We start from the raw sequence: 12,041 nt of genomic DNA on the forward strand, positions 1-12,041 counted from the left end.
CCTTGTATTGTAATTATCTGTATATACACAAAATTATTTTGTATGTACACAAAAGCTTCAAAGAGTTATTGGTTCTCGGGGACAGAAGTTTTGCTTAATTTCATATCCTACGTGGTAACTTACACATATGAATATGCAAACTACTCAAAAATTATATATCAAAGAGAAGAATTAGTCACATAGTACACAAATCCATCCCAGTCCTGTGTCCCTATCTGTTGGACAGAATGTTTAACTACCAGTTACAAAGACACTGAGCAATCAGTGCACATTAAATCAAGAACCAATAGGAGCCTGCTAAAATAGATGGAAAAGAAGGCATTACTCAAAGGCAATCATCTTAAGCATGACACTGTTCTGAGTCAGAAATCCTACTTCCGGGAATCTATCCTAAGGAAGCAGATGTGGTAAAACATTTATATTAAGGATGAACATGGGGCGCCTGGGTGGCTCAGTCGGTTAAGCGTCCGGCTTCGGCTCAGGTCATGATCTTGCAGTTCGTGAGTTCAAGCCCTATGTCGGGCTCTGTGCTGACAGCTCAGAGCCTGGAGCCTGCTTTGGATTCTGTGTCTCCCTCTCTCTCTGTCCCTCCCCCACTCACACTCTGTCTCTTTCTCTTTCTTTCTCTCAAAAATAAATAAACATTAAACAAATAAACATTTAAAAAGAAATAAATAAATAAAGATGAACACTGCAAAGCTGTTTTTAACTGCAACAAATTTGAAACCCAAATGTTTAAAAAAAAAACAAAAAAAGGAACAGTTAAAATATTTCACATGTATCAGTTGGACTATCATCCAGCCCTAAGATACTTTTAGTGTATTTTAGCATTTTAATAAAATACTCTTAATAACATGGAAAATACCAAGAATTAAATGAAGGAAGCAACAGATAAAACTGTACTGTACTGGTAACTATGCTACTAAGAAAGTAAATTTATGATCAGACAAAAAAATCAAAAGGAAACACCCTAAAATGGTAATAATATTTCTGGGGAGAAAAGACACAGATGAGTTTTAATACTTTCTCTATTTCCCACAATAAATAGATTATTTCTAAATGGTGCTATGTAGTAAAGTCTATAGTCATCATAATTCACTGTGGGAAAGCCCTGAGTGGTTAAGAATCAAAAACAAGGGCAGATTTTCTAAGTAGAGACAAAGCAATCTCAATAGATCACCCCAGGGCGTCTGGGTGGCTCAGCGGATTGAATGTCCAACTCTTGGTTTTGGCTCAGGTCATTATCTCACAGTTTGGGGGATCGAGACCCACACTGGTCTCTGTGCTGAAGGTGCAAAGCCTGCTTGGGATCCTTTCTCTTTCTCTCCCTCTCTCTTGCTCATGCTCTCTCTCTCTCAAAATAAATAAATAAACATTAAAAAAATAAATAGATCACCCCTTTTATTAATTTTTTTTAAATTTTTTTATTTTAATGTTTTATTTATTTTTTTTTGAGACAGAGAGAGAGAGACAGAGCATGAGCAGGGGAGGGGCAGAGAGAGGGAGACACAGAATCGGAAGCAGGCTCCAGGCTCTGAGCTGTCAGCACAGAGCCCGACGCAGGGCTCGAACTCACGAACTGTGAGATCATGACCTGAGCCGAAGTCAGACGCTCAACCGACTGAGCCACCCAGGCACCCCTAGATCACCCCTTTTAGACAGCTGGTTACCTGGTAGCCCTCAGAAGCTAAGATTCAATGAAGGTCAGAAACTATGTTTCCTATAGGATCTATCGAGTATAGGAAGAAGGATGTATTGCCTGTGGGATGAGTAATATGGTCCTAGCTCCAGGTTCACTATCAGTGCCCCTCCCTTACCTGTTGGGGAGACGGATTCTCTTGATAGCATAATTGCAGTCATCAACTTTATTTCTGGCTTCAAAGACAACTCCAAACCCACCGCGTCCCAGGCACTGAACCGGCTCAAAATCTGTTAGATATCTTTAAAAAAAAAAAGAAATTTTAATAAGGTAATAGTTCAATCTTATTTTATGATGTATAAAAAGTGTCTAAACTCTGTTAAGTCTTATAGAACTTATTTTAATAGAAAGTGCAGGGTTTTTTTTTTTTTTATTTTTAATTATTTATTTGAGTAAATGCTAACCCCAACGTGGGGCTTGAACTCATGACCCTAAGATCAAGAGTCACGTGCTCCACCAACTGACTCAGCCAGGTGCCCTCAGAGTGTAGTTTAAATTCTACTACTAGCATTCTTTGTTCTTCTGTTTATATAAATGAAGCAAACCCATTCTAATTTTTTCCAAGAAAATGTATAAAAAATAAAAAAGCTCCTGTTTAGTTGGGAATCACCTGTTAATCACTTGTTTTTATAGCAACCACACTACTGATCTAACTTGTCTGATACTTTCCATCACCTACCAAAATATTCCATCCTTAATTCTCTAAACTTCTGCCTCCTGTGGCATTCTGCACTCAATGAGAAAAACACAGTTTAATCCTATGTCAGTGCATTTTTATGGCAAAAATGTAATCAATCCTCTTATATTTAAGTGTTTTTTTTGTTTTTTGGGGTTTTTTTTGCCAGAAATCTTTCTAGGAACCAAAGATGTCTGCAATTGGCTGGGATGCCTCCTGAGTCAGTGTGCTCATCACCGGCTAACTCAGCATCTGTGACTTAAAGGCCGGGCTGCACACTGTAGTCTGGTCTCCCTTCTGCGCCCGACCTCACCGCTCTGTGCTGTGTTCCAGCCAGCCTGCACGAGGTCTCACAACTTCGGCACTTCTGCTTCTGCTGTTTGCTCTGCTGAGATGGCCTACTTCTTTGTACTTAATGAAACTCTTGTTTTTCCTTCATTCTGCTCATCTCGCCATTGCCGTAGGGCCTTCCTACACCCCTGTCTTCATGTTCTCATAGCACTGTTCACACAGTACTCTGAACTACTTAAACGTAATCTCGATATTTTGCAGTTATTCGTACTCAGCTCACTCTCCCCACTGCCGCTGAACTGTGGCGGCCTTGAATGCAGAAAAGCATTCTTGTTTCTCTTTGTATTTCCAGAGGCTGAGCTTACCTGGCAAATAGAAGATCTAACAAATATCTATCGGACAATATATGAAAAAATAAATGAATGCATGCATGCCTGCTATGAAGTTGTTCTCCAGGCAGATGGGGAGTAGTTGAATTAGATTAGATTATCTTTAGTGTCTCTCATAAGGCTAAGTTTATTACTTTATGATTTGCACACTCCTATTAATTTAGTAGCTGGCTCAGCTGGCTAGAGCATGGAGTTAAGGAGGAGAGGCAATTGATCCAAATCCTCAATGGGCCAATTACCTTCACAGAGAATGAAGAACAATACTCTGTATCCCTAAAAATAGCTAGTCAAGACACTTTGGTACAAATCCATCTCCCCAGCTACAAAGCCCATGAAATCCATACCCTACTTCTGAAGGGCCAATTGAATTTTGCCCTATATTAAAGAAAACATCCATATGAAAATAAATATATCATCTGAAATGAGAGACATCTTATTTAAGATTATAGACTCTGTAAAGGTAAGTATCATCATGCCTAAGGTCCCAACTGATAAATCACAAAGTTGGGTATTGAACTCATGACTGGACCCAGAGCTCAGGTTCTTTATAATGCCTACAATATAGTAGGCATTCAATAAACATTAGGTATTATTATAGAGCTTATGTATTTGAAAAACAATCAGCTGTACTCTCCATATTGAATAAAGTTAAAGGAAAATAAAGTCTAATTCAATTTCAGAGTACATTATTCTAATTCTCTTCACAACAGCCTTACGGATATATGCTTATTCACTAATCCCCATTCCTCCCTGTGTTTACCTAATTCTTCCTTACTCACAATCTAAGGTTCAATGAAAATGTGACCATATGACATTTGGCCAATGAAAATGGTCGTTTATGACAACCTCTTCTCCACTCACAGAATCATCACAACCAGACTGAGTCACTTACAGTTCACAGCTTTTTTCTTGTATGTTTCCGTTTTGCCCCGTATTATCTTCTCTCATAGATTTTAAGCCCCTTCAGGATAGGACTAGTCTTTTTGTTTTTCCTAAAGCCTGGAATACTTTCCTGTGCTCAGTTGTTTAGAGTAAATGTTGAATGAACAATGAATGGCTTCAGTAGTGGACTCTACCCGATGAAGAGCTGTTGGGTCCCTAGTTCGCTCCCTCTCTCTACCTGCTGGTGTTGCTGTCCGCTGACATATTGGTTAGCATCTTTATTAGAAGGGTACTAAAGCCTTTGCCATTTCTTAGTCACCTAGTAAATTCTCCTTTGGGCAACTTGTACCTAAAACAAATTGATTATAGTCAATTCTCCATTTGTCATAATACAGTATGAATGTACCGTAGATCAATTAGGTCCACAGATAAAGTATCACATATTTTAGCTGTAATTTTCAATCTTTCTGTCATCAAATCATTACCCTAGGTATTGAACAGTGAGGTTCTGTATCTCTTCCTTGTTTCCATATTACCAAGTGTTAAGTATGATATCAAAACAAAGGGAAAACATAGAAATAAACCATGTAATTGAAAAATGAACCACAGTACCATTCCCTGTACCACAAAGCATAAAAAACTATATACCTAATAGATGCTAACAGATTCTCTCTTTTATTTTACTTTCAAATTATTTGAATTGCCTACTTTTTAGGTGACTCACCTCCCTCTTCTATTTTTAAAAATGACCTATTGGTGTTTTCCCCCCATTTTTCTATTTCTTATTCTAGACAGAATAAGGATGAAATAAATAATTGAGGATTAAGTAACATATAGAGATTTATACCATACTCTAATAACACAATAACAATTTGGTACTATTAATGACGAGCCCAGTACATGGTAGATCCTCAATAGCTAAGTTAAGTTCTGGTAAGAACTTAATTTGGCGGCTGAAATTCTGAACTTCTATAACACTCTATTTTTATCTTTCTTAGGGTACATACCACTTTGAATAAGTTTAAGTTACTTGAGGGTTAAATCTATGTTTTACTTACCTGGACATTTGTGCATTAAAAAAAAAAAGTGAGGGGCACCTGGGTGGCTCAGTGGGTTAAGTGGCTGACTTCGGCTCAGGTCATGATCTCCCCGTTTGTGAGTCTGAGCCCCGCATCAGGCTCTGTGCTGTCAATGCAGAGCCTGCTTCAGATCCTCTGTTCCCCTCTCTCTCTGCCCCTCCCTCGCTTGTTCTCATTTTCTCTCTCTCCCTCTCAAAATAAATAAACTAAAAAAAAGTTCAACAGGATCTTAGTTTAGAGGTCATTTCTTCTTTGATTCCAACAGTTGCCACCAGAAGCTGCAGCACACACACATATACTTTATGGTAAGACTTACCGCGATATATATCCAGAATTTTTTATGTCATTCCAGCTACTGTCCTTGGCGTCTCCACTTACAGAATCGTATTTACTTTCAGTTTGACACTGAGTTTCCGATTCCTTCCTTTGCTGATAAGGTGGGGAGAAAATCACTGTCAAAGCTGAACTGAGGTTAGCTGACTATCTTAAACTATAAGTAACATTAAAAAAATAAACAATATGGACAAAAATAAGCGTATTGTGAGAACACAAAATACAGCATTTCCTTGGTCAGTGGGAAGTGAAACGGTAGGGGTGCAAGACAGATTGCAATGGGTTGAGGAGCGAAGGGGTCGTAGGTCAGTGGACAGGAAGGGATGGGCAATAATGATTTCATGGTAAACCTAAGTAAATGTAGTACCCTCTTCCCCACCCCCACACATGATTTACCCCACACTTTGAGACACATTAGAATTCTAAAAAAGGTCTTACTCTGTGAGGATGAGGATGGAAAAGCCTACGCACGATAAAAGTTGTTGCTATGATACAAAATAGAATAGTTCCGACTATTTCTTTCCACCAGTGTAAGAGGAGAACAGGATCCTTTTTGCGAATGTTCTTGTTGTAATTTGGGTTATCGAGAAATCGGACTGTGATCTGTGTGCTCCGTTTGCTCCTCTCCCTCTTGTAGTATGGTAGGTAATAACCATTATCTTCAAAAACAAATGTTAAAAAGTTTTTTTTTTTAAAGATAAACCAATATAGAGCCACCTTTAATTGCTAAAAAATTCTCTATTTTCCTGTCACTTCTATTACCAATTCCTTTTATTAAAGTTTCATCTCTTCTTTAACACATTTCAATAGCCTCCTTACCCTACTTTTTCTTTTTTCTTATACAAACCTATTTTCCTTTATTCCATAAGCATCACAGATCTTCTTTGTACTGAATAATAAGACTAGAAAGAAAACTTAAGGGCCACCCCATTCATTACCTCATTAAATAATTCAATTCTTTAAATTCGGGAAAGAGTTAGACAGTACTCAGTCTTCCTCCAAGGATTTTAAACTTTACTTCCATTTAGACATCAATGAAATACCATCAGTCATTCTTCTCAAACTGAAAAGAAAACATCTCCAACGCGCTCATTGGTTCCTTTCACGCTGTCAGAATGAGGTTGTCCTGGGAAGCAACCTGTCTTTTTGGCTTCTATTTTGTACCACGTGGACAGACTACACAATTCTCTCTTACCTTGTGTTCTGATCAGCATCAGATAAAGACTGATGTTTCTAGGTCAGAGCCTTCTGTTTTTGTCAATTTAAATTCTACAGTAACTTCCCAGTTCCAGCATCTGGGGTGACTGATGAGGAATCTATGCTTTGGCCTAATGCAGATTTGAGAGTTTTTCTTAACATATAACTGTTGGGAATACTTTCATATCTAAATACATCCTAACTTTAAATACCCAGGAATGTATTTCATGTCAAATTTTACCTCCTCTTACTTTTGCGCTAATTTCCCGTCGAAGGACAAAATTAACATCACCTCGTTTTATAGCATTTCACACAGTATTATGGGAAACGCCTGTTTTCTTCATTATCCAGGCTGATATTATGTAGTTTATATTAAACAGGATTTTAACTAAATGAGAGCTAATCACCAGAATGAATGCTTATTGAATACTATTTGCAGGACACTGTGCTAGCTAAGACTGTATGTGTATTATCTATCTCATTTAGGCCTCTAACAGCCCAGTAGATAAATACTAGGATTACTATCCTCGCTTTACAGATGAAGGAACGAAGATGCAGATAAGCTGGGTGTGCCCAACCTGGTGTCAGGGGCAAAACTGGGATTTGAACCCTAACAATCTAACTACGGAACCCGCACCCTTGGCCACCATTCACACTATGCCTCCCAAGATATCTTATTTTCTACCTTCCAATGACTACCTTTCATTTGAATTGCAACCATTCATTTCAAAGGAATAAATAAATGCAAAGAAACATCTCAGCATTTTCAATGCAAGCTTCCTCACACTCACCATATGGGTATTGCAAGATTGAAAGCGCACCATTGCTGTACTCTTCATGAGAAAACTTATCGTTGCTAAGACATTTGTCGAATTCATCAGACCCTACCAAGACAGGAGTTCTGGACGGGGAATCTAAAAGAAAATGGTAAAATCTTACATGTTAAGGCTTCAGGGCAATTGCATGAACCTCATTCATTCCAAACACAGATATTCAGCCACAGTTCTGTTCAAATATGTTAAGTCACACAAATGGCTCAAAGGTCTTTCCCCCCGAAAAGCACAGCCTTGTAGAGAAGCTGAGTCATTTGAACAAGTAATTAAAATAGGACGTGATGTATGTGATAAAAAACTACACAGGCTACGGAAAGATAACTGAAGGAAGTAGGTGGTCTAATATCTGCATTCAACTCATTTAAGCGTCTCATAGAATATGCTGTAATAACCAGTAATGTCTCATAAGTATTCTTCACTTGATCTTAGCCAAAAGGCCGAGAAGCAATTTTTCATAAATATTCTTTACGTAAATATGTTAAAAGCTAAATGATACTCAGTCACAGTCAGTGAACGGTTAAGAATATTTCTCTGTTGTCTGGAGAAATATCTTAGTAACAACTGATTTCTCTAGAAGCAGCTGTTATTTCAATGAAATCATGTAAAAGATAATTAAAATTCACTGACATCTCAAATGCCTTCCTAGTTTGTCAGAAAATAAAGAGTACCTATGAGTTGTAATCTCTGTGCTATTCAATACCAGGACAAAGACAGTCATGATTAGGCCTCTGAACACCTCACTAATATTATAAAAGTTCCTAATTCACTTACGAATTAAGGGCTTCCATTTGATTGTTGGCAAAGGAACAATTGCATATTCATTATTGACAGATTCCAAGGCCTTGGGACTTGTAGGAAACTTTTCTGAAATTCTGACTGATGACTGCAGATACAGCTGACCTCTGTACATTCCTGAGTCAATGAAAACAGTATCAATTATGTTTAGAATCAAGCACCAAGGATTTTTTTCAAAAAGGGTCATTTTGATTTAATAAAATTAGATTAATTCCAGGTATTTCTTTATGTGCTACAAAATGCTTTTCAAAGAAGGATCAAGCCCGAAGCACTCAAATGTGACCCAAACAAAAATAGGGGCGGAAAGTTATATATAAGTTACAATGTTTCTCACTGAATAATAATTTTCAGCAATTACTGGAAAACTCTTCTAGTAGGGAAGTTCAAAGCAATTAATCCAGATGCAAATACAAACGTAGAAAGTTTTAGACTCTGAGGATATATGAGTAATTCACAACATACTGTATGATGGCAACATTTCTTTCTTTTTTTAAAGTTTTTTTCTCTCTTTTTTTTAATGTTTATTTTTGAGAGAGCGAGCACATATGCACGCACACGTGCACTCGAACGGGGGAGAGGCAGAGAAAGAGAGGGACAGAGGATCCAAAGCAGGGTCTGTGCTGACAGCAGAGAGCCCAAGCCGGGGCTTGAACCCACGAACCATGAGATCATGACCTGAGTCAAAGTCAGACACTTAACCAACTGACCACCCAGGAGCCCCAGCAACATTTCTAAGCCTTTTTTTTTTTTTTTTTTTTTTAATGTTTATTTATTTTTGAGAGAGAGAGACAGAGTGCGAGCAGGGGAGGGGAAGAGAGACAGGGAGACACAGAATCTGAAGTAGGCTCCGGGCTCTGAGCTGTCAGCACAGAACTCAACATGGGGCTCAAACTCACAGACCGGACTGCGAGATCATGACCTGAGCCTAAGTCAGACGCTTAACTGACTGAGCTGCCCAGGTGCCCTTCTAAGCCTTTCTGATATAGGTCTCAGAGGAAAAGAATATGCCATGGCAATTGAAAGTTTCAGAATTGGATAAATGGATGGGGCACCTGTGGCTCGGTCAGTCCAACGTCTAACTTCGATTCAGGTCATGATCTCACGGTTCGTGAATTTGAGTCCCACATTGGGCTCTGTGCTGATAGTGTGGAGCCTGCTTGGATCATCTGTCTCCCTCTCTCTCTGCCCCTTCCCCACTCATGCTCACTCGCTCTCTCTCTCTCCCCCAAGAATAAATAAACATTAAAAAATTAAAAAAAAAAAAGAAGTGGATAAATGGAAAAAAACAGGAATGTAAATCAAAGTATAAATCTTAAGGGCAACCTAAGCCAGAGACTGTATTTAGGAATTACAACTACTCTAGGCACCACTGAAGTAGAAAGGAATGATGTAGGAATAAAACCTAAATGTCAGTATGTCCCGTCACTAGATAAGAGACATCTACTCACCCAAGTAAACGCTGTTTTCTGTGGCTCCTCGAGCAGCTTCTACAATGTCTTCTTCATCTTCTAAAACTTCATCATTAGATGCATAACTTGTATCATCAAAAAGACTGATGGGAATGACTTTTCCGTCCTTAACCAACCAGGCAGATGCAATGGGAGTACAAAACTAAACAAAAATGGACAAGAAATTTTATAGAATTTCAAGCAGTATTTCCATAATTCAACTCCTAAAATGACATTTAAAAATCACAATTGTAAAAATTTTTCCAGCTTAATGAGGTATAATTGACAAATAAAAAATGTATATATTTACAGTATACAATGCCATATTTTGATACAGTATATACACTGTGAGACGATTAGCACAATCAAGCTAATTAACATATCCATCGCCTCACATCATTATTTTCGCGTCAACGTTTGAAATCTACCCTCATTTCACAACATATACATATATCAAATCATCACACTGTATAGCTCAAATGTACATAGTTTTTATTCATCGATTATACCTCAAGAAAGAAAAAAATTTTTTTAATCTACCCTCAGCAAATTTCAAGTATATAGGACCATTAACTATAGTCACCACACTGTACATTACATCCACAGAACTTACTCATCCTGCATAACCGAAACTTTGTACTCTTTGACCAACATCTCTCGATTTCTCCTGCTCCCCAGCCCCTGGCAGCTACCATTCTACTCTCTGCTCTGTGTGTTCAGCTTTTAAAATTCCACATGCAAGAGATCATGCACTGTTTACCTTTCTGGGCCTGGCTTATTTCACTTAGCATAATGTCCCCCAGGTTCATCCACGATTTCACAAGTGACAGGATCTCCCCTCCTTAAGGCTGAATAATAGTTCACTGCGTATATACACGCACCCCATTTTCCTTACCCATGCCTTACTATGGACACTTAGACTGCGTCTCTATCTTGGTTATTGTGAATAATGGTGCGCTGAACATGGCAGTGCAGATATCTCTTCGAGATATTGATTTCACTTCCTTTGAATATATTGAGAAATAGGATTGTTGGATCATATTGTAGTTTTTAATTTTTCAAAGCACCTCCGTGCTGTCTTCCATACGGCTGTGCCCGTTTACGCTCTCAGCAGCAGCGCACGAGACTGCAAACACCCTCACCAGCACTTGTTTTCTGTAGCCTTTTTCAGAGTAGCCATCCTAACGGGTGTAGAGCCGCACATTTCTTAGGGCATAGAGAACAGGCTGAGAATCTAAAATGAGAGATATTTCCCTCTACCCAACAAGTTTGGTCAAACCGGGAAAGGAAAACAACGTATTTATCAATTCTCGGTGGGTTTAGGTACCTGGTATTCCCATTCCAGATGTCCTCCCTTCTTATTAAACGCCATAACCTTCCAGTCTGCAACCGACACCTTTATCACTGTGTCCATCATGGCAGCTTCCTGTTCTTCCACATCTGAAATAATTTTAGACCCTTCTTTGTTCCCACTGGGCTTTAAGGTGCTTTCAATAAATCCGGCTCTAGTTTCCATGTCTGGAATATACCGAAGTTCAAAGTGGCCAACACTGAAATTCCACCTTAAATTTACAAAGGTTTGTTTTAGAAATTTACACTTAAGGAAAGGGATCAAATCATAAAGAACTGTTCCAGATTCAAGAAGCAAACACTAAAATTTTGTGAGGAGACAACGAATAACTCAACACAATTTTCTGGGAGTGCTTTGCTGACTTATGCCACAAGAGGGCATAACCTTGTCCTGATCTGTTAGAAACCTGGGATCTGAGTTGTAAACTGACAATGGCTATGGGACAGATTTTCTCTCAAAAATTAACAAATGCTCACATTTCCAAATCAGAGCGATTTTCTCAACACACACCAAAGTTACCTTCAAATGAGGCCAGCAGCAGTGTGCTTTGTCAATTAAATTAAAGCCTGGGCACATTTCATTCAAGTGCAGAGAAATTAATTCGTCCCAATAAATCAATGTACACAGCAAGATAAATGCATCGGTTTTGTATTTATATGAAAACATAGCCCCAAAAGGCAATGTAATTCAGTGTACCAAGACTGAAGGTCATACCACCTCAGCTCCAATCTCAAATCTCTCCCGAGATCTGTCAAGTCATTGAACCTTTCCTGAATTTCAGTGTCCTCATCCATAAAGTGGCAGTAACAATGTTTCTTCTACAATTAATACACAGATCACTTAACTTTTGACAGTATAATGACTTGTCACTGAGATAGAAAATGACCTAATAATCCTGACATCTATTAAAAAATAAACTTAAGGAACATGGATCTTAGACCCCAGACTCTTCTTATTTTGGGAACTCAAAATTCTGTTGAGATGGACATCTGTTCCTATTGGTGGCTGGACACCCAGCAAGCACTCAAACACTCAAGGAAACGAAATCCCAGGGGCGCCTGGGTGGCT

The 12,041-nt window shown here is 38.5% G+C and overlaps 1 protein-coding gene across 2 annotated transcripts in view; it reads right to left on the bottom strand.

The window, feature by feature from the left end:
• The window catches only part of EIF2AK3 (eukaryotic translation initiation factor 2 alpha kinase 3), a 67,798-nt gene that overhangs the window by 21,259 nt on the left and 34,498 nt on the right, over positions 1–12,041 (bottom strand). For both annotated transcript variants that reach the window (XM_042932972.1, XM_042932971.1), the window contains exons 5-11: positions 10,950–11,184; positions 9,623–9,785; positions 8,151–8,291; positions 7,338–7,460; positions 5,788–6,008; positions 5,333–5,445; positions 1,818–1,940 (exon numbers count right to left, since the gene is read on the bottom strand). In XM_042932972.1, coding sequence (XP_042788906.1) covers positions 1,818–1,940; positions 5,333–5,445; positions 5,788–6,008; positions 7,338–7,460; positions 8,151–8,291; positions 9,623–9,785; positions 10,950–11,184 — 1,119 coding nt within the window. The remainder of the gene's footprint in view (positions 1–1,817; positions 1,941–5,332; positions 5,446–5,787; positions 6,009–7,337; positions 7,461–8,150; positions 8,292–9,622; positions 9,786–10,949; positions 11,185–12,041) is intronic.

This window comes from Panthera leo, chromosome A3, assembly GCF_018350215.1.
Source record: "Panthera leo isolate Ple1 chromosome A3, P.leo_Ple1_pat1.1, whole genome shotgun sequence".
Taxonomy (NCBI): Eukaryota; Metazoa; Chordata; class Mammalia; order Carnivora; family Felidae; genus Panthera; species Panthera leo.